The sequence below is a fragment of the Salvia hispanica genome, chromosome 4, assembly GCF_023119035.1.
Source record: "Salvia hispanica cultivar TCC Black 2014 chromosome 4, UniMelb_Shisp_WGS_1.0, whole genome shotgun sequence".
In the NCBI taxonomy this organism is placed as follows: domain Eukaryota; kingdom Viridiplantae; phylum Streptophyta; class Magnoliopsida; order Lamiales; family Lamiaceae; genus Salvia; species Salvia hispanica.
This window is the reverse complement of record NC_062968.1, coordinates 43907333-43933560: the sequence shown is the minus strand read 5'-3', so window position 1 is coordinate 43933560 and position 26228 is coordinate 43907333. Positions and strand designations below refer to the sequence as shown.

General features: G+C 33.0%; 4 protein-coding genes across 9 annotated transcripts; 3 read left to right on the top strand and 1 right to left on the bottom strand.

The window, feature by feature from the left end:
* Positions 1-1358: 1358 nt before the first annotated feature.
* Positions 1359-1997, top strand: LOC125221157. Its single transcript, XM_048123282.1, has one exon. It carries the CDS (start codon positions 1359-1361, stop codon positions 1995-1997), a length of 639 nt encoding a protein of 212 aa, XP_047979239.1.
* Positions 1998-2497: 500 nt separating this feature from the next.
* LOC125223515 (uncharacterized GPI-anchored protein At1g61900-like) lies at positions 2498-7153 on the top strand. Of its 3 annotated transcripts, none has more exons than XM_048126694.1 (8): positions 2498-2789; positions 3551-3592; positions 4010-4861; positions 5582-5827; positions 5934-5948; positions 6477-6617; positions 6711-6758; positions 6845-7153. In XM_048126694.1, exons 2-8 carry the CDS (start codon positions 3559-3561, stop codon positions 6937-6939), a joined length of 1431 nt encoding a protein of 476 aa, XP_047982651.1. In that variant the 5' UTR covers positions 2498-2789; positions 3551-3558; the 3' UTR covers positions 6940-7153. The 3 variants fall into 3 exon arrangements, with proteins under 3 accessions (XP_047982651.1, XP_047982650.1, XP_047982649.1); XM_048126693.1 differs by having other exon boundaries at positions 3507-3592; XM_048126692.1 differs by having other exon boundaries at positions 2499-2789; positions 3460-3592.
* A 1119-nt stretch (positions 7154-8272) lies between these two features.
* On the bottom strand, positions 8273-9557 carry LOC125219794. The gene is made up of 5 exons (XM_048121861.1): positions 9434-9557; positions 9240-9311; positions 9013-9093; positions 8705-8761; positions 8273-8379 (listed from the first exon to the last, which is right to left on the bottom strand). The coding sequence occupies exons 1-5, from the start codon at positions 9525-9527 to the stop codon at positions 8282-8284; spliced, it is 402 nt and encodes a 133-aa protein (XP_047977818.1). The 5' UTR covers positions 9528-9557; the 3' UTR covers positions 8273-8281.
* Positions 9558-19573: 10016 nt separating this feature from the next.
* LOC125185106 lies at positions 19574-23725 on the top strand. Of its 4 annotated transcripts, none has more exons than XM_048081589.1 (7): positions 19574-19928; positions 21247-21337; positions 21547-21609; positions 22008-22095; positions 22535-22617; positions 22863-22924; positions 23275-23725. In XM_048081589.1, exons 1-7 carry the CDS (start codon positions 19771-19773, stop codon positions 23381-23383), a joined length of 654 nt encoding a protein of 217 aa, XP_047937546.1. In that variant the 5' UTR covers positions 19574-19770; the 3' UTR covers positions 23384-23725. The 4 variants fall into 4 exon arrangements, with proteins under 4 accessions (XP_047937546.1, XP_047937544.1, XP_047937545.1 ...); XM_048081587.1 differs by having other exon boundaries at positions 21517-21609; XM_048081588.1 differs by having other exon boundaries at positions 21238-21337.
* Positions 23726-26228: the final 2503 nt, after the last annotated feature.

The following is a 26228-nucleotide window of genomic DNA, read 5'->3' as shown; positions in this document are numbered from 1 at the left end:
ATCTTTTAAATAATACTCCCTCCGTTCCATAGTAATAGAGTCATTTTGTCATTTTTGTACATTCCATAGTAATAAAGTCATTTCCCTTTTTAGTAAAAGTCAACACATTTTTCCACATCTACTTTACTTTTTTCTCTCTTCATCTCTCTACCTTTTTCATTTTCTATTTTATTCTCTCTTTACTTGACTCACCTAACACAATTTTTCTTAATCTCCGTACCGAAAAGAAACGCCTCCACTACTATGGAACAGAGGAAGTCCTAGTATATCTTTTAAATGAATAAAAACCAAAAAGAAGAAGTAAATCACACGATTGCAGCCACAAGTACTGCCGGTCAGCCGGCGAATCGACCGAGGTTTGGGGCGTTCTACCAGGTGGCCATAAGAGTGTCCACTATAGGCGAGCCGCGGCCGGGCCACGGGAGAGCCGCGAGCCGCGGCTCCCTATAGAGATGGGGGTGGGCAGCCGCGGGGGGGGAGGGGGGGGTGGACGTGGGCTTGCCACGATCGTGGCCTGGCTGCGGCGCTTGGGCGCGAGCCGCTGCCCTCCTATTGCATTGGCCACGGGCCGCGGCTCCCCTATTTCAGATTTTTTTTTTTTTTAATTACTTCTACAAATATACCCATTTTTCCCCAATTTTTTACACCATTCCAATCTCCACTCTTTTCATTTTATCACCAATTCTACTTTTGAAAAATGAGTTCCGACGATGAGTTCCAACAATTGGTGGATAGGGAGTTCGATGAACTCGTTCAAGAGGTGCAACGGGAAGCAGAAGAGGAGGAGGCGGCGGCGGTGGCAGCGGCCGTTCGCCCATTCTATCATCGGCGGACCATCTGGCATGACCATGTCGGGGCACACCAGCGGTTGATGGAAGACTACTTTGGCGATAACCCTCGTTACCCAGCAGAGATTTTCCGTCGCCGCTTCAGAATGTCGCAACGGCTATTCATCCATATAGCGACTACATTGGCGCAGCGGTACAGGATGCTTCACATTGCGCAATGATGCTAGCGGCCGACCCGGGTTGTCGACATATCAGAAGTGTACCGCTGCAATTAGGCATCTTACCTATGCCGGACCCGCTGATATGTTCGACGAATACCTACAGTTGGGTGAAACAACTGCCCTGACGGCGCTGAGGCAGTTTTGTAATTGTATCCAGGCCATCTTCGGTCCGGAGTATCTACGGAAGCCAAATGCCGATGAGTGCCAGAGATTGATAGATTTGCACGGGCGAGTGCATAATTTTCCGGGGATGTTGGGCAGCATCGATTGCATGCACTAGGAGTGGAGGAACTGCCCGGTTGCTTGGAAGGGGCAGTTCACATCTGGATTCAAAGGAAGACACCCAACAATGATACTGGAAGCTGTTGCTGACTACCGACTGCGAATCTGGCATGCCTATTTTGGTGTCGCAGGGTCGAACAACGACATCAACGTACTGGATTCATCTCATCTCTTCAATGATGAGTGTCGGGGTGAGGGTCCGACGGTCAGATTCATGGCCAACGGGACGCAGTACAACAGGGCATACTACTTAGCCGATGGGATATACCCTCGTTGGCCCGTGTTTGTCAAGACGATCCGGCAGCCGGTTGGGCCGAAACAATCCTATTTTGCGGCCAAACAAGAGAGTGCTAGGAAGGATGTTGAGCGTGCTTTTGGTGTCCTCCAAGCGCGATGGGCCATTCTACGGTGCCCGGTTCGACAATGGCACGAAAATGATATCGCCTCCATCATGTATGCATGTATCATATTGCACAATATGATAATAGAGGACGAAGGATATTCTGCAGAGAACTGGGCACCGGAAGAGGGTGCAAGTACGAGTCACGGTGTTGCAACCGCCCCACTGCAGATGGGTGTACCGCGTAGTAATGCATACTTGATCCAACGGTTCGCCGATATGCGGAGGGAAACATCACATACGACACTGCAGGCTGATATGGTAGAAGAGGTTTGGAATCGTAGGGGAGCAGGGCGTAGAGCGTGATATGCGTTGGGAATGTAGTTTATGAGAAGTCAAAAATTTTCGTTGTATAATTTTACCCCTTTGTATAATACAACGAACATTTTGTTTAAATTTTAGTTCGTATGCATGTTTTTCAATTATTATAGTGCAATAAATTTTATTGCAGTAGAATAAAAATATAAACAAAATGGAAAAAATAAATTTTTGGGTGGCTTGGTCATGTCCACTATAGTGGAAACATGGGCATTGGTGGCCCGACCACAATTTTGTGGTCTGACCACATTTTATGCCTTGGCCCGGCTAACTATAGTGGACACTCTAAGGAGATGCAATGCAGCCCCGTCGGGCAGCCGCCCCAGACGGAGCTGCATTGAGATGCCCCTCAGGCGGGCCACAGAAAGATCACGTGTAGCAAATGGCATTGGTTAGATGGCCCACCAATTTCCACTGTCATTATTTTGCGAAGAATAAGAAATTTGAAGTATAATTGAAACTGCAACAAAAAGAATATAAATACAAGCAGATAAAAGAAAAAGAAAAAGAAAAAGAAAAAGAAAAATAGAAGTCCATAGCCATAGAGAGGAAAGCTTAAGCAGTAGTTTCACACTTAATCCCCATAAAAATCATTCAGCTCAACTTTCCCAAATTCGTCTAGGGTTATCCCCCTTTTTCCTTGGTTTTCTATTGTCACTGAGGAGCTGCTCATTCAGTTAATTTTACTATATGGATTCGTGGGGCGTGGTTTTGGAGCCTTGAATCTGCTTCATTTATGACGACTGATCTCGTGAATTTCCGCCGATTCCGATTCTCCAGGTATTTTAGGGGAGCCACATTTTTTCTGGTTGAACACGCAGTTCTAGGTCTTGTGAATTTCTGTTTGTGAGCTTGCGTTGATTTGGTAGTTAGTGCTGGATCTTGTGTGGTGTGTCTAAGCTTCATTTTAGCTCTTATTCTGTGCTTTGAATTTTTTCGTGAGGAATTGTTCCAGTGGTTTAGGGTTGTGGATTTCCTCAATTTTGTATGGGAAGTGATAATTTTTTAGGTAATAGAGTGATGCGAGATAATAGATTGAAGTATAGGTTTTCGTTTCCTCCCTGGATTTGGGTTTGATATGGTATTAATTTGTTTGCGATATTGACTCCCTCTCTTATTTTGGGGTTTCCAGTGACTCAGAATCTAAGATTTAAGAATTTTTAGTATTTTTTACTTATAATAGATGATTGTGAACTTTGGTTATATTTCAGTGAATGTGTTAAAATTTATGTAAGGGATAAAGTTAAGGGTTATCAGGTTATGGTACACTAAGAGCAAGGATTATCAGCCGAGAAGAGTAGCAGCTAGAAAATGAATCTCATGACAACATATTTTGGTTTATGTTGTCAGATTAGTTGTTTACGGTCTCTTGTTTCCGTTTTTATTAATGTGTTTATATGTCGGTTTGTATGATCGTTTGAACTTATCTTTGCTGGAAATTGTTTTGCAGGTATCAGTGTACTGATTTTGATACCCCTTATTTATAACTGTTAACAGCCCTGGAGGTTATATCACAACTCTCCATGTTGCCTGACGGTTAGGGGGTCTTATGGATGGTGTTAAGACGGCAACGCGGCTCAAGGGTAAGAGATATCGTATTCTCTGCATAATTTTGGTCTTAACCATCTAATTTGCAGATTTGCACGACCTTTAAGACTGATATAAGAATGTCATTTGTACTATCCCAGCATATGCTACTGTGCATGTGCATCTCATAAATTTCTTGTATTGTGAACAACCAAATGATTTGAAGAATTTGTTGCATCTCGATAGTGGGACAGGTTTTGTAAATGATGTAATTCTGTGGCTGTTTCTTATGTATATCAATGTTGGCAATGGCTTATGGTGATCTGCCCACAAAATATATAGTATATGCCTTTCAAAGATCCATGTGAGCCTGCGCTTTGTGCTATACTATACAGTGACAAAAAAATGTTAGAGTTATTAAACAAACAACATACAATCTTGCTATTGTAAATACATGTTTCTTATGGTTGCAGGCTCTTGGTGTTGTTGGCTGATACAGTTTGCTATCTGGCTGTGTAACATTAGTGATGTGCTGGCGCTGAAGATGCTAGCCCCCAGTGATGTCTCTTCAGCATCTTTGCTTGCTAGCCCACCTAAAAGTGGTATTTTTAAACCCATTGACATATCACCAGCTGTCATTCCACATTATTCATTTCCGGGTGGTTCTTTGCCTCCAATGTATCCCACCTATCCAACCACCTACGAGCCAGTCTTGACTGGACGGTGTCCTGTAAATTTTTCTGCCATTTCAAGTATCATGGAGATCACAGCGTCGGACTGCATCCACCCATTAGCAGGAGTAGTAGCAAATGTTATATGCTGCCCGCAGTTCAATAGTTTGCTTCACATATTCCAGGGATTCTACAGTACCAGTTCTGATAATCTAGTTTTACAAAATGCAGTCGCAGACGATTGTTTTAAAGATATTGTCAGTATATTAGCGAGCAGAGGAGCAAACAATTCAATACCAATAATATGCTCTGCGAAATCCACGAATCTGACTGGTGGCACCTGTCCTGTGAAGGACGTAACCACTTTTGAGAAAACTGTGAACACAAGCAAATTATTGGATGCTTGCAGTACAATTGATCCTCTTAAGGAATGCTGTCGGTCGATTTGTCAGCCAGTTATAATGGAGGCTTCCCTCAAACTATCTGGAGTTCAATCATTCATGAATGATAATAAAGATGCAGTTGGACTTTCTAATCACGTTGACATAATTAGTGATTGCAAAGGAGTGGTTCTTTCATGGATTTCAAGGAAACTTCCTCATGAAAATGCAAACAAAGCATTCAGAATATTTTCTGCTTGCAAGGTTAACAAAGGTGTGTATCGGGCTGATATATATTGCAATGCTTGATACGGAGCTTGTATTAAAAGGTTTCTTATTTTCTGCTTGTATCAATATTCTAATTCTTGCGGATAAGTAATCTTACCATTAAGATGCCCGGTGATTATTCACTATTCAGATCATCAATTTGCTTATAAATTTATGAATTTGATCAAATCTTTGAATGCTTTTGGGTGGTCGAAGGCCTTCATATTATAACCTTAAATTTAAAATGAGTATTTCATTTTGTTTTTTTATGGTTTTCTTATGATTAATTACATCATAACTTCAATGTGCCTATTCATGCTTGAGTTGGTAGCTTCATTTTATTCTTATTAAAGCTAGCTTTTTGTGAAGCATGGATGCTTAGATTTAGTAATGTATCTATATGGCAAAGTTATAAATGATGCTGCCCTAGATTCATAGTTTCTCATGTATGAAACCATTTCTGGAATGGAAAACTGAAGTAAATGAAATGATAGAGTCGCATGATTAAATGAGTGGCATGTAAATTAATCTCTCACAACGCAAACATAATATCAGATTTACCAAATGAGGGATATGATTCTTAGACCGGTTAGTTCAGCAACTATGCAGAAATTTTGAATTTCTATATTGCTTTATCTTGAGCCATTTTTCACTTTCATGTTAGTTCACAAACAATTAAGATTCTTGGTTGTATGACACCTGTTATTGATTCTTTCCTTATGTGCAGCTTGTCCTTTGGACATGAAACACCCAATAGAGGTAATTGATGCATGCCGCAATGTTGCTGCACCAAGTCCATCATGTTGCAGCACACTAAATACTTACATAGCAGGGATACAGAAACAAATGTTGATAACGAACAAGCAAGCAATTATATGTGCAACCATGTTTGGTGCCATGCTGCAAAAGGCTGGTGTGATGACAAATGTTTATGAGCTTTGTGATGTGGACTTAAAAGACTTTAGTCTCCAAGGTGAGAATCTGAATTGTTTCCACTATGCACTTTCTTATGATGATGTGGTTGGTGATATGCTAATTTGTTCTTCTCTCTTATCTGTTTCTGTGCTTTGTTGGAGCAGCGTATGGACCTGAAGGTACATAAAGCCACCCTTTCTATGTTCTGTTTTGCCAAATATTTTATATATGATGTTTTATATAGTAATAGAAATTGCATCTCGTTGGTATAATCTCATCATATAGTATAAGGGATTGATGGCTTCAGTCATACTCTTATCATATGGTCACGGATTCCTGATTTCAAGATTTACATAAGCTCAGTTACCGGGCTACTTCAGTTTCGCTCGTATTAGGAATATAAATGCATACTACCTTCTAGTAATTGAACACGTCCACTGAGGTTTGAGCTTGATGGAAAAAACCCTCTGATGTTTCAAGATATTTTTAAAAGAGACTTATTGCGTACACATAAACCATTTACCAAAATAATAGACATTGTAAACCATTTATATCGTATAACTCTTGCTTTCTAGCTACATACCAAAGAAAACTCAAGCAATATAATACTTCTAATTTTCTGTGGTGTTTTTATATTGCCTATTTGTCTTCCACTATAATTTAGTTCATGTGTTGGTGAAATAATTTTTCTGTGACCAATTTTGTAGGATGTTTGCTCGGGAGCCTTCCTGCAGACATGATATATTATAACTCGTCTGGATTCAGCTTCACTTGTGATTTACGGGACAATATTGCAGCACCATGGCCATCATCATCGTCCATCACATCAATGTCACTTTGCGCTCCTGGTAACCAATTTTTTTTCATCAGTCACCAGATCAATCTTTCCGTTTAATTTGTTCAAATGAACATTCTATAATAAGATCTGTTCGCATATACAGAGATGTCGTTGCCTGCGCTACCTACATCGCAGAATTTGGGCAATCCTGGTGCGTATTTCTCTGTCAATCATCTCAGCATAGTTTCTTTTTGTTCTGTGATTCTAACACTTGAATAATTATGTTGTCGAAAACAGGGTACCGAGGAGTCGGTGCGGATCTCTTTGTTTCCATTCTTTCGATTTTTGTCAGTACAATACTGTTTAGCTTATCTGGGAGCCCTTCTGTGTGAAGAAGGGTTTAAATTTGTGTCTTGTGATCGGAAGAGAGTAGGTGTATATGTTAAGCTTGTTTCATGTATAGTAGTAATAGATTTGTTTCTCTTTCTTTTCATTGTTCCTTTTATATTTTTTATTATGACTATCATTTTTACTTTTGTTTTTCAATTAGTTATTCTCTTGTATTGCTCCTTCCGTCTCATAATAGATTTCACACTTTCCTTTTTAGTTTATCCCACAAAAGATGTCACATTTCTTTTCTTTTTTTTGGAAAAAACTCACTTTAATATAAATATACTACTTCCTCCGTCCCACATGACTCATTTTTCTTTTTGGTTTGTCTCAACCAAGCTATCACAAAATAAAAGTGCATAAAATTCCATGTTGGCCAAGAAAACTAAGCTTGTCAAATTGGGTACTCGCGGATATCCGATCCGAAAATGATTTCGAGTATCCAGTCTCAAAAATCGGGTATCCAGTCCTGATTGTGGAATTTTTATATATTTTTTTATTAATTTTTTTAAAAAAAATTAACTACAAAATTTTAGAAATACAAACTTGTAGTTCGAATTTAATATAAACTTAAACTAGGTCGAGTTTAAGATTAAAAAAAAAACTACAAATTATTAGAAATAAAAAAGTCATAAGTTATAACATCCATCATCCATCCATAATAAACATCACAATTCATACATTAATCCTAAATGTGACTTAAGAGTGAAGGATATCGGAAGTACATTTGAATTTTTAAATAATAAAATAGATACATAATTTTTTGAATTTAAAAGAAATTTAAAAAATCGGGTAATTTGGGTATACCCGATCGGATATCGAGTTACCCGGACCCAATAATCTAAAAATCTATTACCTGAACCCGATCCCGAAATCCAAAAAATCGGGTATTGGGTATCCAATTACCTGATATTTCGGGTTCGGATATCGGGTATCCAATTCCCGATATCTCTTTTGACACCCCTATACAAAACAATACTTCCTAAAATTTTATGTCATTCTTCAAGTATACAATCTACGGAGGTAGTACTAATTTTTTTTTCACTATAGTTGATATTTTTGTACTTAAAGCCAGCAAAAAATGAGCTATTTTTTCTTCCTACATAATCAACCATTTGAAGTCATCTCCTTTTGTAAACATGGAAATTTGTCATCTCAAAATAGGGTAAAAAGATATCCTCAAAATGATTTTTACTTGGGATACATTTATGATTCTAAAAATTCATTTGGAAATCAGAAACAGTCCAAAAATATAGCAACTTCTCAAACCAGGATTCACCAATTACTTCTGAAAACAAATATACCTAAACAACCTTCATCCGATTTCTCCCTTTCCTGTTTGTCTTATATAATTTCCCAATCTTCATCGTTGAAATCTTCATCCAATTTCACCCACTCCTCGTCCTCATCAACTTCGACATTTTCGGAATTGCTCTGGTATTCTGACATATCAAGAGTCCAAGTTGAAAGACAAGTTAAAAGAGTACTATAAATGTGACAAATAGGACAAAGATATTCTGAATAACAAATATACGGAGTATTAATTTTTTTTAAAATATAAACTACGTTCATTTTGGTTTGTCCCTAAAAAAAACTCTTAATACTTTCTATTTTAGGAAACATTTCTCTCTTTAAAGAGTGAGACTTATTCTTCACTAAACATAATTCAATCACTTATTTGTATCTCCGTCTTATATTACCAATTATATATTAAAATCCGTGCTATTTTAGAAGTTTCTATTTTCAAAGACAGAATAATAATGCTACCTTTATCGGAATCGAAATCGGAAGCTTCAAATTGATGCCCATAATCAAACTTTATGTCTATAAAATAGTAGAAATTTATGTGTTAAACAATGGTAAAAAATTTAATAAAAATCAAGAAATATAGATTTTTTTGAAATAGGTGTGCTTGTAAATAGTGCACTCATGTGTGAATTATGTTAGGCATTAAACAAGTATTTGATGTCTAAATGAGAAATTTCCTCTACAAGTGCTACATTTGAATTCTAAGAATGAGGAAGCTAGACTAAATAAAGCATACTACATAGGGTTAGAGTTTGAAGCAACATTACTGCTTGTTTTCGATGATGAAAAATCAACGAAAGAAGTCACTTTATTATCCGAAGACTGGGGCATTGTAAATTGCAGTGAGCCTGAAATTTAGGATTATCATTTTAGGATTATCATTGAATCATAAATTGGTGCTATCAATTTTCACAATCAAAGAAAAACTAGCTATGCAATAAAAAAAAAATACAAATAGATAGTATGATATAATTAAAATGAAAACATAGTTTACCTAGACCAAGAAATCCATGTATAATGAGTTCAGCTAGAAGATCTTTTCCAATCAACTGAGACACCGTCAAATCTGTAAGACATGAACATATGTGGGATCACTAATTATATAATGAGTTCAGTGAGAAGATCTTTGCGAGATCACTAATTATATGCAAAAATCTATAATTCGATAGATTATTTAATGAAACTCACAATCAAAATCATAAAATCCGGATTGAAAATCAGATGCATCCGCTCCACAAGATGAGACTTGTGCAAGCGTATCATCATCAACGTCGTCGTACATTGATTCTCTTAAGAAAGCCGGATAAACCGGTTCAACATCAACTGGAATAGGCCATAATCTAACGCCTTCTCGAATCATATCCTTTTGAATTTCAGCAGATTTTGGATGCTGAAAATCAACCTTAAACAAGCAATTCACATCAATAAAAAATTGTTTGAGACTCATATAATGTGTGTATATGCTTGAGAAACAATATGAACTAAAACCACAAAAAAAATAAAAGATTACATGTCAATGGATGAAAAAATTCATAGAAATTATTATGAGCAGAAGATATTAAAATCTTGACAAAAATATGATATTGAATCTTCGAAATCCATAATCAGATATAATTTCTGTCACCAAATCAAAAAATACAATCCAATATCAAAATACAGAAAATATGATTTCATATCATAAAAATATTTATTTTGGGATAGTAATTCGTTTCACTATATCTTATACTAATCAAAAGAAGCAAATTTTGAATGTTGAAAATCAACCTTGAACACCAATCCAAAACGAATGAAGAATTTGTTTGAGACTTTCACGCTACATTGAGATATTCTTGAACATTTTCCACCGAATTCTGCAGAAATAAACTATTATGAACATAACCAAAAAGATATTAGCAGTATAGAGTGGACTGGTTAAATAAATAAACCCCCATAATTATAGGGACGTTAATTACCTAATTTTAAGAACAGCTCCGTGAGCTTTGTTTACTTTGAATTAACCCAACTTGGTTTTTTTTACCACATCCGTCCCCCAAATTTCGATACAGTTTACTAGTATTTCGGTCCGTCCACAAATTTTGACACATTTCACTTTTTACCAATTTTGGTAGTGGACCTCATATTCCACTAACTCACCCATACTCACATTTTATTATAAAACTAATACTTTAAAAGTAGGACACACATCCGATCCCACTAACTTTTTCAACTCACTTTTCATTACATTTCTTAAAATCCATGTCGGATCAAAGTGTGTCAAAATTTGGGGGACGGAGGTAGTAATTAATTAACGTACAGTTATATATCAGCCAAATAATAAAGTCGAATAAATCTCCCAAATAAAATTAAATTCCTTTTGTTGCATGGCACGTCTTGCCAATATCTATATTGGTTTTAGCCTTAACAAATGTTATCTTTTATTTTCGGGAGGAAATTCATCAAAAAACAATCTAAGTTTCGTTGTTTTTAAACGTTAAAAGTACATAAATTATTGTTTTTTTGGAAAAACTAATTAATTCGTATACATAACTGTGCATGCAAACTTAATCTCGTCATGTACATTATAAAGAAATGAATAGAAACTAGAATAATTTTTTACAATAAAAAGCAAAGACGTAATATGAGAAAAATAGAAAGTAAAATATTAATAATGATAAAAATACATAAAAAGTAATAAAATATAAGAAAACATATTTATAATTGAAGAATAGAGAATGGAACTTAAGGGGAAAAAATAAAATCAAATAAAAACTAAAATAAGGAATATGAAAAAGAGAGAAAACTAAGAAAATATTCAATATATATACAACGTGTGTGTATATTTAGTGAGTATTTTGTGCGTGGGGGCGGGGGGGTATAGTGTGCTTATAGTGGGTGCTTGTATATATGCGTAGCATCCTGTGAATGAGTGACTGTAGTGTATGTATGTAGTGTGTATTGCGTGTGTTGTGTACATTGGCTGATCCAATAATTTAAACAAACAGGTGTAGAAATTTTAAAAAAATATATTATTAAAATATTTAATTTTACATGCAACGCATGTTTATATGTCACACTAGTTGATAACTGTTTCCGACAATCATACCTTGAAATTGTCGAAGAATAGTCTCATTTTCGAATTTTTTGAAAATTTATCTCTCAATATATATAATTAAGATAGCATCCTTCTATTAATCTCCCATTCTATTTCACAAATTTGTCTTAATAAGTTTTATTGAAGAAAATACTCTCTCGATAGACGTTGCAACCGAGAGGATCTGTGTCAACCGAATCAAACGATACACCAATGGGAAAACTTTATCTCTTTTGGTAGATACTTAAATATTTGCTAGATTTCCCCCATCTTCAATATTGGCGAATTCAACTTTATCAATTATGTGACTTATATAAGTTTTAAGTTGACAATGAAGAGTCATACATTTAGTAGACGAGTAGTTATCCGGATAAAGTTTCTATAAGAAGAACATCGAAGCTACCAAATGAGTTTTTTGGGCTAACGCAAATACGCAATTGATGCGACCCATGCAAATAAGCAATTCTATTCTATTTGTTTTTTTAAACGTTTCTCCATCTCTTGAGTATGTAAATCAAGAACCTAACAATAATTAAAAAAAAAATAAATATAATATTTAATGAATAGTTAAAAGCATCAGCAACTCCATCTCCATTCCATCTCTAGACTCCAATTTTTGTAACCCTCCATTTTCAATCCATCTCATCTTTTAACTATTCATAGGTCTCACTATTTAACCTTTTCAATTAAAAACTATAACTAAATAAAAAACATTTCATTTAAAATACATTAATTACTTAAAATTGCATAATTGAAAAATACATAATTCAAATCCTAAAAAAAATACCTAATTGAAAAATACAAAATTAATATCCTAGAAATTTTAAAATGTCGTAATTAATATCTTCGAAATTTAAAAATAAACTATAATTTAAATTCTAGAAATTTAAAAATGTACATAATAAGAATCTTAACAAATTACTCGTTCGGCGGTTGTGGTGGCATAAACGAAAGGTCGACAGCATCAAGGGGAGCCCCAATTGAGTCATGAGAATCTCTATTACTTGGCAATATGCTCGAAGTTGGAATGTTGTCATCCAAGAAGCGTCGGTCGTTGTAGCTGCGAACCAAAGAGACATCATCTAGTCAGTCACAGCTACGGAGGGGGCCGCCTGGCATCGTCCCCTCCCTGCATCGGCTTCGGCGAATTGGCTTGCAACCTCGCCGTCGCTTGGCTCCTAACAGACGAATAATGGGCTAATGGCCACTAGCCTTGTGCTTCGTCCGTTTCGAGGACGAGTCCGTGCTACCCTGGAAGCCACTGCTGGGGTTAGTATACTAAAAGTTGCTTCGAGCGAACAATACTTCTACGGTTACTCATGCACGTATACGAGAAACTTCCCATCTACCTCAAACCCTTATATTGAGATAAAAATACATTAATATAATAGTTTGTATAATGTCATTTATGCATTAAATAAATTAGTATAAGGTTTTTGCATTGAAGGCCGAATAATGGAACATGTCTCCGCATTAAGGGACTTGGCCAGACCTTGTAGAAGAAAAACATTTTCACGACCTAAATAGGTTATGGCTATCTATCGCGAAAAGTTGGAGTGTTGGACCGATAAAAAACTGTTGTGGTAAAGAACTGAATATATCTAAAATGAGAATGTATTCTTTATTATTATCTAATGAATGATGCGATCTTGGGAGTTTAGTACTTCTTAATCTTTGTACATAATATGAATATATGTTCATTTGATCATACGTCATTTTGACTTATCAATAAGCGTGTGTTTTTCATAACCCAAAACATGATATCTTGAGTGATAGTTATTAAATGACTAGAATACATCAAGGCCATGTTTGGTTGTCAAGATTATGTCTGGAAAATTAATCTGATTTCTTAAATTTTAAATTCCTTTGTTTGTTTCGATTTTTAATCAAATTGGAAATGTAATCAGAATCCCAAGAACAAGGAAAGTTAGTACACATTTCCAAGATTCTAAATCCTAACTTTTCTTAGGTATTCTTTTTCCCAGTTTTAGGATTCTTACATATTTAATGCAATATATTATTATTATTATTATTATTAAAAAAAATTTAAAAATAATAATTAATAATTTATTAAATAATTACAATATATTTATATAATATAAATTATAATAGTAAATACTAATAATTATTTTATAAATTAATAATTGTTCAATAAAATCATAGTGAAATTTTAAATTAAAAAAAATATTAAATTATAATATTCATAAATATAATAATAATAATTATTATTATTATAATCATTTATGATTATAATACTCCATGTAACTATAAATATAATTGTATTATTATATATTGTGATGGATGATCCATATTTAAACTACTCATCGTAATAATAAATATAATAATATAATTATTATCATTTGAAATTAATAATTTGTTAAAATTTTTATTCTTCTTCTTCTTTATAAATAAAATAATAATAAGTATATTTTTAGTTTGGTGTTTAAAACATATAAAATTTAAAATTTTGATATTTCCAAACACAGGAAAGTAAAGTTATTGTGAATCATATTCCCGCGGATTCATTTTTTCAGGAATCATTTTCATTGTCAACTTTACTTTCCCGCCAACCTAACATGGCCCAAGAATATTAATAACATTGTGCCAAGTGTAGTATGATTGGTGTTTGGAAAAAGATTTTATTATTCAGTAAAACTGACCAGTTAAATTTAATTATAAATCAAAACGGAACCCGGTTCTTTGTAATTTGGGATTGAATGAGAGTTCAATACTATTTTCTATAGTTGTCAAAAATAATACTTCCTCCGCTCCTTAGTAATGGAGACGTTTATTTTCGGCACGGAGATTAAGAAAAATTGTGTTAGGTGAGTTAAGTAAAGGGAGTATAAAGTGAAAAATGAAAAAGGCAGAGAGATGAAGAGAGAGAAAAAAGTAAGAGAGAGTAAAGTAGGTGTGGAAAAATTGTGTTGACTTTTACTAAAAAGAGAAATGACTCTATTACTATGGAACGTACCAAAATGGCAAAATGACTCTATTACTATAGAACGGGAGGAGTATTCCACTGTATACATATTAAATCATTGGTCGATTGATTTAATTAGTAATTATCCAATGGGCTAGCTCAATCCAATTCATCTATGGATCGCTAACCTAGCCTATACTGAAACTATATAAATAGAGGTGAAAGTGAAGACTAAAGTATGTCTAGCGTCCTTGAAACCCTAAAAAGCACGTGGAGCATGGACGTCTTCCACATTAATATGCAATTGCTTGCCGCAATTGGGAAATTTGACACTATCCAGTATACAAGAGTGCAAGGCTGCTAAAACTAGCCGCAGAGGACAAATCCGAGCAGAGCGTCAAGCTCCTCCCTCCTCCCCTTACAAACCGAATATTTTATTCAGATATTTCTTGAACGCCATTAATGCCGACGCTAGCAATAAAAATATGAATGCGCTCCAATTATTTGAACATGGGCAGCTTGTGCCTCAAACAAAAGTTTGGCATACCGATCCGCCCCCGCCCGCGGAGGAGTTATTTTTTAATTTTTAGAATATTTAATATTTTATTTTTAAAATTTTATCATCTAATTTTTATTTTAGATATTTATGTACTCTTTTATTTGTTGGAATTTATAATATAATTTTTGGTTTTCAATGAAGTTGTATTAATAAATTTTTTTTGTTTAATTGTATAAATGAAATACTGAAGGGAATGGATGATTAAAAATGAATGGTCGTAAGTGTTGTCTACTAAATAAGAAATGTGATAAAAATTGATATAGAATTATTAATGGTTAAGTGATAAGATGGTCAAGGATCGACTGCTATGAATGCTCTAATATCAAAGAATGAATGTTTACAGTGTAATTGATTTTCCCAATCGAGATAATTAAGGATATCAATTTACGTACATCTAATTGAAAAAAATGTAGGAATAATTAGAAACACTCCATCCATTCACAATCTATTGACTATTATCTTGTGACAATATCGAATTTAACAAAAAACTAGTATAACTATTAAAGGTTTTAACTTGGTAGAGAAAGAGTATCAGACTCAGTTACTATTAGTAAAAATAGTGATTAATTATAGATGATGAAAGAGAACATGATTCACCTCACCACTTAGTAACTTAGCAATAAATTTGGAGTTTTGGACAAACGATACCATATTTTTGTTTTTAAAATGGAAAAATATAAAATGCAACCTAAATATATAAAATAAATAACTATATGGGCGACGATTCCAGATTTTCGTGTCTAAACTATAATAATAATTCATAAGCATACATATAAAAAAAAAGTGTTAATGCTAGTCAATACTCCGTTCATTTCTCAAAAATAGAAATTATTTTATTTTAGGACAGGACCCCATAATCAATTAACATTAACTTTACTATTTTTTTCCTTATTCTTTTTTACGTTTTATTTTTTTTTCTCCTTCTTTATCTTATTTTTTTAATTTTGCATTAAAACTAGTGTCGTTTTTAAAATTTTATTTCTAAGAAACGAAGGTAGCATTAGTTTTGATTCAACGTCTAACATTTTAAGTCCCCATGATATGTGAAATGGTTCGTTCTATTTGGTCTTGTTTGCTTGGGTGGCATCAAATTACGTCATTCCACAAAACAACTTATTCCAGCAAATATATTGTCGAATTAACGTGGCATTTCCATCTTTGTTTGAACAACTCACCTACTTTATATTACTAGTATATATTATGGAAAATAATGTACTTATAAAATCAACATTTCAATTTAAAAAACTAGCAATTTGTTAAAATTTTCCAATAATAAATTTTAACGGTAACCTTAAAATAGGGATAAGAGAGCTTTAATATAACGTTCAAAGACTTGCTTTTTACAACATTGTCAATATAAGATTTTAGAATGTATTCAAATTCCTCTGGATTACAAATTGCTACAAATATTTTGCCCCCACAAAAGCTAATTATTACCCACGATTTCCTAATTTGATTTATGGTTTATTATGTTTATACTATCTTTATTCTAAGCAAATTGGGTTCCATATATGCCCATGAAGTAGCTCCTCCACTTCAGTTATACAGCCATATCCCATCTAGTATCTTCTTTTTCCTTTGGAATTTTGAAACATTTTTCGAAAAAATAAAGTATCTTAGCAACTTCATGAAATATTCACGTACACTTAATACCACATGATAATTGTTTACATTAAAAGGGGCTATGCTATATATGTACTTCTTTTGTCAAGACCATCAACAGTTTCACGCTTTCCGTTTCAATTTATTTTAGAAATGTCAAATTTTCTGTCCGAGTATTAAATAGAATATCTTAATATACTCGACTATATATGGTCACAACTCACCATTTTCACCATACATTAAAAATGAAACTCTTATTCTACTTGCACGCCATAAACTATTTTATAAAAAAAAAGTGCAATTTACAGTGTGGCTAATTCATTTGTTAAGACAATTGAAACTAAGCTCAATTAATAAGACAATTCTTTTTAATAAATACGTCCAGAATTCAAAAATTATCTATGGTATAATGGTGTATATATATGTATCGCATATCTTTTAACCGACCAATAGTCATTCCTTATTTGGGATCCACACTATATTTTTCCCTTGTCTCATCTCAGATTTATTTTAGGGCAAATAGCCAAAAAAATTGGTAAATTTCTAGTCTATTCCATAATTGTCAAAAATGACGTGGACGCCATAATTGAGCATGTTTTTAGAGTTTTTGAAATATTGATGTATTATGTTCATGTCATGCTTGATTCTATCCAAATTTAATTTCATGGACAATTTACAATTAGTCAAAGTTATGATTTAATTGGTTATTTTTTAAAGTTACAGAATTGACCGGAATTTGACCAATACTTGTGGCTTTACTATTTGCCTTTTATTTAATTATTTTTGTTAATTTGCAATTATATGTTTTAAATAAATACTAGATCAAATCAAAACTAAAATACATAAATATTTAAAATTACTCCATAATAAAATATATTATTAAAATCTTAAACTACCTAATTCAAATATTAAAATTAAGTAATTAAAATTTAAAATTTATATAATATAACCAACTTAAATTTTCTTGGATAATTTTTTTTTTTTCATTTTCAGTGTATTTCTAGTTGTTCTAACTTCATAGTAGACATATATTTGTTGCGTGCTTTGGATAAAACATTATAAGAAATGTTCCAACTATATTAAGACGGAGAGAGTAACTTTTTATAGGGACTAATCTTCTCCCAAATTTTAAGAAAGATTTCGTTCAACTTTTAAGATACTTGAAATATTTGTTGTTATCTTCTTTATAGATGAACATCACGGATCAGAGAATATTTTCATAGCTTGAATATGAATCAGAAATAAGATGAATACGGACGGCGTAAGTGAAATGAAAATTTCGTTCGACTGATATCAATGAGGAAAACAAAATAAATTAAATAAAAACTAATTTCATTGATTTTAAATAACATGTTGAATTGAAGTTCACTTACACGTATAATTAACGAGTGGGTTGGACTCGCTGCTAATTTAATTATTTAAAGAAGGTTCAATTATTTACACTAAACTCAAATCCATTTTAATATAAATTTCACATTAAATAGTTATTTACTCCAACTATTTACACCAAGCTCAAATTTGAAGAAAAAAAAAACTCACATTTAAAATAATATTCTCTTTATTATCTATCTGTTTTACTCATAAAATTTGAAAAAGTGTTTTGGGTTATTTTAGTGTAAACTTAAAGATGCATATATTTTACTCAAAATAAAAAATGAGATTGGTTTTAGAGTACCTAATTGCCTACTCTATTTTAGATTTTAGTATACGCCAAGGTACACTAAAACCTAAAATGAGAGAGGTATTTAGCTCCAATAGTACTCAAAAACCAGTCTCATTTTTTATTTTTGAGAAAAATAAAACTATTTTAAGGTTGTATTTAAATCAAAACCTAAATTTTTTTCAAATTTTGTAAAAAAGGCATAATATAGAATATTCTTTAAAGTTTAAGTTTAGCGTAAATGGTTGGAGTAATAAATTCATATTTGATGTGACATTTGCACTAAAATGAGTTTGAGTTTAGTTTAAATGATTGGAGATGCTCTTAGTGCACAAGTACACACATGTTCGATGCTCGTGACCATCTTATTCACGTGCGATGGCCAATTAGTCTTGTGTGTAGCTGAGTGATGGAGACGAGGGACTTAAGCCCCAAAGCAACTCATTTTTTATAGTAATATTTTTTTAATCAAATTTTTAAACTTTTTTCTAAAGTTTGTGCAAATTGTTATGCAAAAGACTATTAATAATCTAAATCGTTCAAAAATATACTTTCTTTTAGTATTTGGAATATATAGGTCCTACATATTTTTTTTCTGCGTCCACCCATGTTGACGTCGTTGCTTACTGAAACTCATAATCATGTCTATTTACCTCATATAGATATTATATGCACATATATATTTACCGCAAAATGAAAAAGATCCCAAATCTGCAATGAATACATGTAAATCCAAACTAGGGAAAAAGAACCTTTAAGTTTGATTTAGTTGGCAAGGAAAGACCAAAAATCCGTGAAACTTTTTTGTTGAAGTTATGTGAAATTGAAAGTGAAAATAATTTATTAAAGTCCAATGATATTCATATTATTACAAACTGAAATGTCAGTTTTCTATCACATCCCACAGTATCTGACTGACTATATTCCTCTGGCCAGTAACTACGTACTCGTGACAGAGTATAGAGAAGCCTCTCATTATTTCATCTTTATAAAAGGAAATAAATTTATATCACTTGTAAAAATTATAAATAAAAACAGCATACAGTCAATGTGCCAGCCCCCACTTTGCCATTTTGCTCCAAAGGAAATATCCTTATTTTCTCTTCTCTCTAATCCCACAATTTCAATTCCAATCCAACTGTCAAATTCCATTTTAGAAAACAACAGGCCATACATCTATTTCATCATTTGCCTTGTAGTCAATAAATAAAATCTCTTTTTTATTTCAAGAATATGTAATTTTTTTATCTAAATTCTGCATTAATTTCTTGTTACATTTCATACTCATATTCATATATAACGTATATGTATATGTATATGTATATGTATATGTATATGTATATGTATATGTGTGCACATGTATCATGTGTTTAGAAATATGAAGAGACGTTCACTATTCACACGCTTGCTACAAAAATTTAAATAGGCACACAAAAGTTGGCTTCCATTTAATTGTATTGCTATAATATTATTTATTTCATTTTATTTTCTACGTGCAATTGAGATTCCATCTTGCTTTTATTACCTCTCCCACCCCTCTTCTTCACCTTCCCACCACTTCAATTTTCTTTCAGTAGCTTAAAGAATCTTTTGAAGGCTACAAAGAAAAACAATCCTTACAACACACACCAAAAATCTTGATAAGAAAAATCGAGTTCAGTCCTAAATAAATTTAAATTTTTAATCTTTGTTGGTGCATGTTTGTGTTTCCATGGCTAGCTACAACCAAGCTCACATCTCTGCTTCTTCCTACAACAATGGCGCCTCTGTGCATGGAGAGTGGGGTATACCAATATTTAAGCATCAGAAGACCATTTCCATGAATTGGACTACTGAGGAGCATGCCTTCTTGGTGGATTATTTGGCCCAGTAAAGCCCCCCTTTTTTGCATCTTTGTTGAATATTTTTTGTTGAAAATTTGTAGGAAAGTTTGCATCTTTTTGTTGAAAAATTTTGTGGGAAAGTTTGCATCTTTGTTGAAAATTTGTAGGAAAGTTTGCATCTTTTTGTTGAAAAATTTTGTGGGAAAGTTTGCATCTTTGTTGAAGATTTGTCGAAAAGTTTGCATCTTTGTTGAAGATTTGTAGGAAAGTTTGCATCTCTGTTGAGAATCTTTAGGAAAGTTTGTACCTTTGTTGGAAATTTGTATCGAAGTTTGCATCTTTGTTTCTGGGGATATGGGATTTCTGATGTTTTCTTGTGTGTGTGCATTGCTGTTTGAACAAATTTTAATTTGTTTTGTTGTGTTAAAGGTTAGTTTGGTTTGAAGGAATCTTGGTCCACTGTTAGAAAAATGTTGCATTTGATTTGCTGTATTTTGTGAAGAGGAGATTTGTTGGTTGTGTGGTTTTGGATCTATGTTTTAGGTTTACATAAACAGTGTGGATGTTTCTAGGTCAGCCTTGGAGAACTTTGCTTTTGAACATTTTATTGGCTTTTTAATCTTTTTTTTTTTTACTTTGTAACTTTTGATGGATGCTCATTTTACTTCTGATTGTGTGATCGATGTGTAGGCTGTGGATCGAACATCGTAGTGAAGATTAAACACTTGCTAAGTTGTTCAATTTATTTCTCTTGTGATTTCTAAAGTTGCCTATTTAAAAATTGCTGTATTTAGGTGGTATTTACTTGGGATCTTCAATTCTCTTATAGTAGTTTTCAAATTAGTTATATGAATTTATGTAACTTTTTTGTGCTTGGGGGTTGATTTCTTGAGGGATTGGAGGATATGTAGATTCGATTATCTGATGCAGGTTCGGATTATGTTTTTGGGGTTGGTGTTTCTCTGTCATAAATCTTCCCATTTGAAAACCGTTCATAATCAGATCGTGTTTTGTCGTTATTGTGTCGCCAACTGTGTTTTGCCATTATTGTGTCGCCAACTGTGTTTTGCCATTATTGTGTCGTCAACTGTGTTTTGTCGTTATCGTGTCGTCAACTGTTAGTACTTACGTCATCGAATCCTGCGTAATCACGCGTAAATTTAACCGCATTTTGTGGGATTTTTTATATTAACTGTTTAATGATCAATGGCTAGAAACAAAATCAAGACAATTGGTGAGATTAAATGCCAGAACTCAACCCTCTGATATTGATAATCTTATTTTTCTAGATTATCTATTTGTTTTGAAGCTTATAACAATTTATGGTTCACACAACACATTTTGATTTACTCTAGAAATGGCAGGGACTCATCCGTGTTCGATTATGCAAACATCGCTGTGCTGCTAAAGACCAAGACTGTTCGAGATGTGGCTTTGCGCTGCAGATGGATAGCTGTGAGTTTTATCCATCTTCTCAATGTCGCATAACTGTATTCTCGTATTTATAAATCAAGATTCGAAAAATTAGAAAACGAAGTACATAGTAAGAACAGAAAGTGTCATAAAAGATAATGCAGAATGAATCTCCATGAGTAGTCTTAAGTAGTAGGTACTGATGAATTGATTGTCGTTAGCGAACTGGAGTGACTCATTCGACTCTGCAGAAGAAGGGAATCAGCAAGAGATGGAAGGACGATCTCAGTGTAAGGAATAGCAAAGAACGAAGGGTAAGTACTTCCCCTCAGGTTCATTATCTCAAGCCACTATAGAAGTAGCCTTGAATTGATTTTTTCCTTTTTCAAAGTTACCTTTCATAATCTGTTTATGCATATCTCCAATTTCTTAAAGTGGAAAACTCTGAGAGCTGCAAAGATTAATACTAGTAGGGGCATTATTTCTTGCACACACCTGAATTTTTTGCTTAATTTGATATTTCAAACTATTATTCTGAATTGGATGGCTTGATTATAAAAAAAAACCAAATAGTTCCTTAATGAGTTCTTTCTTTTCTAAAATTTTCCAAAATTCAAACTTTTAACTAGTTTAAAAAATTATTAAAAATTTTGGGTTCCTCTAATATACCTTTTAACTAGACTCCCAAGGCTTGATATGTTTTTTTTGTCAGGAAAACTTCATTCACTCTACTGTAAGGCCTTCTCGATTGTCCATCCAATCGGGTGCATCTCAAGCTGCGGGAAACATCCCAGAAAATGGTTAGCTAACTTAGCTTCTTCTCTGAAAGATCAGTTTTATATGGTTTAGAATCAAGATATATTAGTTTGTTCATTCAGCATACATATTGCATCAATGGAATGAATCTAGAAAGGCATGGTTTTATTAAGCAGCTCAAACTCATCTACGCTTTGATTCTGCTTTGTTTCCACTTCCTTTTTTCATATTACTCTGGACTGTATTTTGGTGGTTAGTCAACAACTAATAGGCCCCGTGGTATGCCAGGACATGTTCCTGAAGCAACGTGAGATTGTAAATGAGCAGTGTAGACATATAAGTTGAATATATATGTATGTGTTTTAGATGGGCCTTAATTATTAGTAGAGGGTAACTAGCATTTCCATTTTGACCGAGGTCATGGAATGTCGAAATATCAAATCTGCACGCAGTCTTCCTTATACACTTCTATTATGTGGACAGATTTAGCTGGAGCCACTAAGCAGCTTCTTCTGGAAAATGCGTTGGCTTTGAAACAAATATCGAAAAATCATTCGACTCTTCAGGTAAACTTTTAATGTTTAATTAACTTCAATAGCGTTGAATTAACTTGGGATTATCCTAAACTATCTTTGACTATACATATCTTCATTATGTCTACAAATTGATGCCAATAGTTAATAGTTACATATTTGAAACTGTCTCATTTGTTCACTTCATTTTGCATAGTACTATTTGCTACCTGAGAATCTGTCTAAGGGGAAATTTCTTGACGAACGTGGCTAATGTATCTCTCTTTCGTGTTTTACAGCTACGCCAAAACATTGGGCTTCTGAGTCAAGCTCGAGAAAACATCTCTAAAATCTTAACCAAGTAGGACTTACACTCTGATTCTTGATTTTCATTTGATGCATTCCAATACTTGCATTCGTTGTCAGTCTATGTCTTAAAAAATAATTCGTTCCTGGCATTTTATCTGTCGTGTAGAATTATCTATAGAAACGAATATATAGTACACGAATTGGCCAATGAGGACTATAGCTACAGGCCTTAGCTCATTCTTTTTAGTAAATTAGTCTTAGTCCTTTTTTTGCTCAATGTGAGTTTAAGAAAAGCCAAAAAAATAAACATTTTTCTTCTATGTAGATTGCAAAAGAAACCATTGATTCTTGTAGTTGGCCTTAATTTTGGAATCTTTTCTGATCTTCTTGCAATGTATGTAGCTTGGCCGAGATGGGGCCAGCGATGAAGAAAATGGCTGAGCTACCTAAGCTGGACGAAGAGCTGGCGAACTCCATCCTTTCTTCGCCAAACTTCCCTATCCAACTGTGATCGATCATCGAGAAAGCTGCACATTGCTGATGCTCGAGATTAAAAAGATGGATTGATAGACTTGCATCTTTCCTATCATGTTTATCAGCAGAGGTAATTACTATTTGAGATCTGAATGTGTTGGAAAATGGTGGAACAAAATCTCTCAAAGCATCTTGTTGAACTTTGAAATATTGAGTCGAGACTACATGGTGCAACAAGCAAGCATCATGAAAATATTTGGTTGGATTTTAAGAATTTTATTTTGTTTGATGTTGTTTAATACATTGAATTTGTCTATGTTCGGAGACTACTTCATTACATAATTTCAAAAAATATGAAAAACATGTTAATTCGTTTGTCTACCTCATCTTTATACATTCGCGTGTTGCATATTTTAATTATTTATTCTTTTTAACTATTGGAGTATATTTTTCAGTTATGGTATTCTTTAATATATTCTCATATGGTAATATATTTACCTCTTCAAAAAAAAAAATTGTTTGCATACATTCTTCAATTTTAAAGTGATATTTTTACCTCTTTCACATACAAAAGGTAAAATATGAAAAACATGTTAATTCATTTGTCTAATTCATCTTTATGCATGCACGTATTGCATATTTTAATTATTTATTCTTTTTAACTATTGGAGAATATTTTTAAGTTACGGTATTCTTTTATATATTCTCATTATCTCATATAGTAATATATTTACTTCTTCTTCATAAAAATTATTTCTCTGATGGAAAGAGTATTTAAGAATGTATACATTATTTTTACCTTTTTAATAAAAGGTAAAATGTGGTTGATATTTTTGTGGTATGGAAGTATATTTTTGTTTCATTTTTACATTCTTCCCTTGGATTTCATTACAACATCTTCAAAGAAAATTGGTAAATTGAGAAGATATATCTCTCTCATTACCACTTCAAATTAAAAGGGTAAGTATACATTCTAAAATTAGTGAATTCTAAGGGAAGAAGGTAAATTGATAAAGGTAAATAAAATAACTACTCCTTCTATCCCAAAGAAGATGATTCATTCTTAGGATGACACATAATTTTATGCAATTTTATTAGGTGTGTTAAATTATGAGAAATTAAAAAAGAGAGATGATAAAGTAGAAATAAAAGTGTTTTTATTTTTATGAGACATCTTGGTTGGCATAAATAAAAAAAAGGGGGAGGGGGGGATGGGTCATCTTGAATAAGATGAAAGGACTACCATAATTTTATGCAATTTTATTATGTATATTAATATATCTTTTCAAAATTGAAGAAGATATTATAATACTTTTTCAAATACCATTTATATTGAAGAATGAATTTGAATAAAAAAAAATATATGTGGTAGTTTTATTTTTTTACCTTTTCATTTACCTCTTCTAATGGAAAAGTTCTAGACAAATTGATACTAATAGTGATGTGAATTATTTTTGTATTTTTATTACAATTGTCGCATTTGAAAATTCTAGCCAATAGTTTAAATTTCTAAACATCAATTTCATGATTTTAATTTCTTTAGATTTACTGGTTATATATACAAACTTGTGTTCGATTTTTACATAACACATACTCAAAATAATGAACTAAACTACATGGATCAAAGCAATGTAAATAAAGCTACGTGATTAAAATTTTCAAATAATATCAATTATGTGATTATATTCACAAAAATATGGCGGCATATTTGAGTTTTCATTTACAACTACAAAATGGCGCCACATTCATCTGCAACAACAAGCTGTAATCACCTCTAAATAATCCTTTCAATTCACAATTCACCACAATTTACAGAGCCAGTTCTAAAGTTGGGAAAAGTAAAAACAACCTAAAAGTAAAATAAAAGTGTCAATAAATTTCTCATCCGAGCTACAATAACAAGTTGTGCAGTATACAAAATTTTGGTTAACAGCCAAAAAATAATGAGTTAGAGGTGAAACAAAGCAAACTTGCCCATCTTTATGTAACTTTACTCTAGAGTTTGCATTACACTAGGAGGGTTAACATAGAACCCTTGTTGTTGGCTTAGGCTGTAGTAAGTCAACAGTTGGGGGATGAGTTAAAACATGCCTTATTATTAGGGCTGACAAATCGTGTGATTGGGTCATTATTGGGTCCACCCGTTATCGACAGGATCTGATAATGACTCAATTCAATAAGGTCAAATCCTAACCCAAGCCGAAGATTTCAAGTTCTTATCATGTCCCAACCCATTAACTTTGTGCGTGTTCGTGTCAAGTTATCATGTCACGTCAAAATAATTGAGAAGTATTATTAGTGAAGAATGGAGCTCAACTCATTAGAGAGAAATTAGTTGCCAAAAAAAAGAATTGTGTTATTTTTATGGGACGACCGAAAATGGATAAAGTTTCTATGACACGGCACGATAACGACCAGAACATAATATTACACGATTAAAACCTGATATTATAGGATAAAATACTTTCTCCATAGAAATATGCTGAATTTCCTTTTTTATCCGTCCTATTCCTATAGAAATAATCCACATCTATTTATGAAAACATTTCTTTGTCTCTTTCACATTACTCTCTTCGTCCCACAAGAATATGCACTCTTTTCTTTTTCTCACGTCCCACATGAATATGCAATTTCTAAATTTGGAAACTTTTTTTTATCTCTAATGAGGTGAGACTCATTAGAAACTATGCATTAAAATATGTGTCCAACCAAAAGTGCATATTCTAGCGGTTACAAACTATTTCTATGGGGACGGACGAAAGAGTTATTTCTATCAGACAAAATGGAGTAATATATGATTAAAAGTTTATCATGATTTAAATCCAATAATAAAGTTACAGTATAATATTTTTTTAATTAATATAATAATTTTATTTCTTAAG

Bases quoted from the DNA above. Each gene is read 5' to 3' on its own strand.
- LOC125221157 (XM_048123282.1), top strand. From the start codon at position 1,359: ATGATACTGGAAGCTGTTGCTGACTACCGACTGCGAATCTGGCATGCC.
- LOC125223515 (XM_048126694.1), top strand. From the start codon at position 3,559: ATGGATGGTGTTAAGACGGCAACGCGGCTCAAGG. The intron at 3,593-4,009 runs GTAAGAGATATC...TTATGGTTGCAG, and splicing joins GACGGCAACGCGGCTCAAGG to GCTCTTGGTGTTGTTGGCTG. The intron at 6,759-6,844 runs GTGCGTATTTCT...TGTCGAAAACAG, and splicing joins GCAGAATTTGGGCAATCCTG to GGTACCGAGGAGTCGGTGCG.
- LOC125219794 (XM_048121861.1), bottom strand. From the start codon at position 9,527: ATGTACGACGACGTTGATGATGATACGCTTGCACAAGTCTCATCTTGT. The intron at 9,312-9,433 runs GTGAGTTTCATT...CATGTCTTACAG, and splicing joins CGGATTTTATGATTTTGATT to ATTTGACGGTGTCTCAGTTG. The intron at 8,762-9,012 runs GTAATGTTGCTT...ACTATTTTATAG, and splicing joins TTCATCATCGAAAACAAGCA to ACATAAAGTTTGATTATGGG.
- LOC125185106 (XM_048081585.1), top strand. From the start codon at position 19,771: ATGGCTAGCTACAACCAAGCTCACATCTCTGCTTCTTCCTACAACAAT. The intron at 21,338-21,516 runs GTGAGTTTTATC...GATTGTCGTTAG, and splicing joins TGCGCTGCAGATGGATAGCT to CGAACTGGAGTGACTCATTC. The intron at 22,618-22,862 runs GTAAACTTTTAA...CGTGTTTTACAG, and splicing joins AAAATCATTCGACTCTTCAG to CTACGCCAAAACATTGGGCT.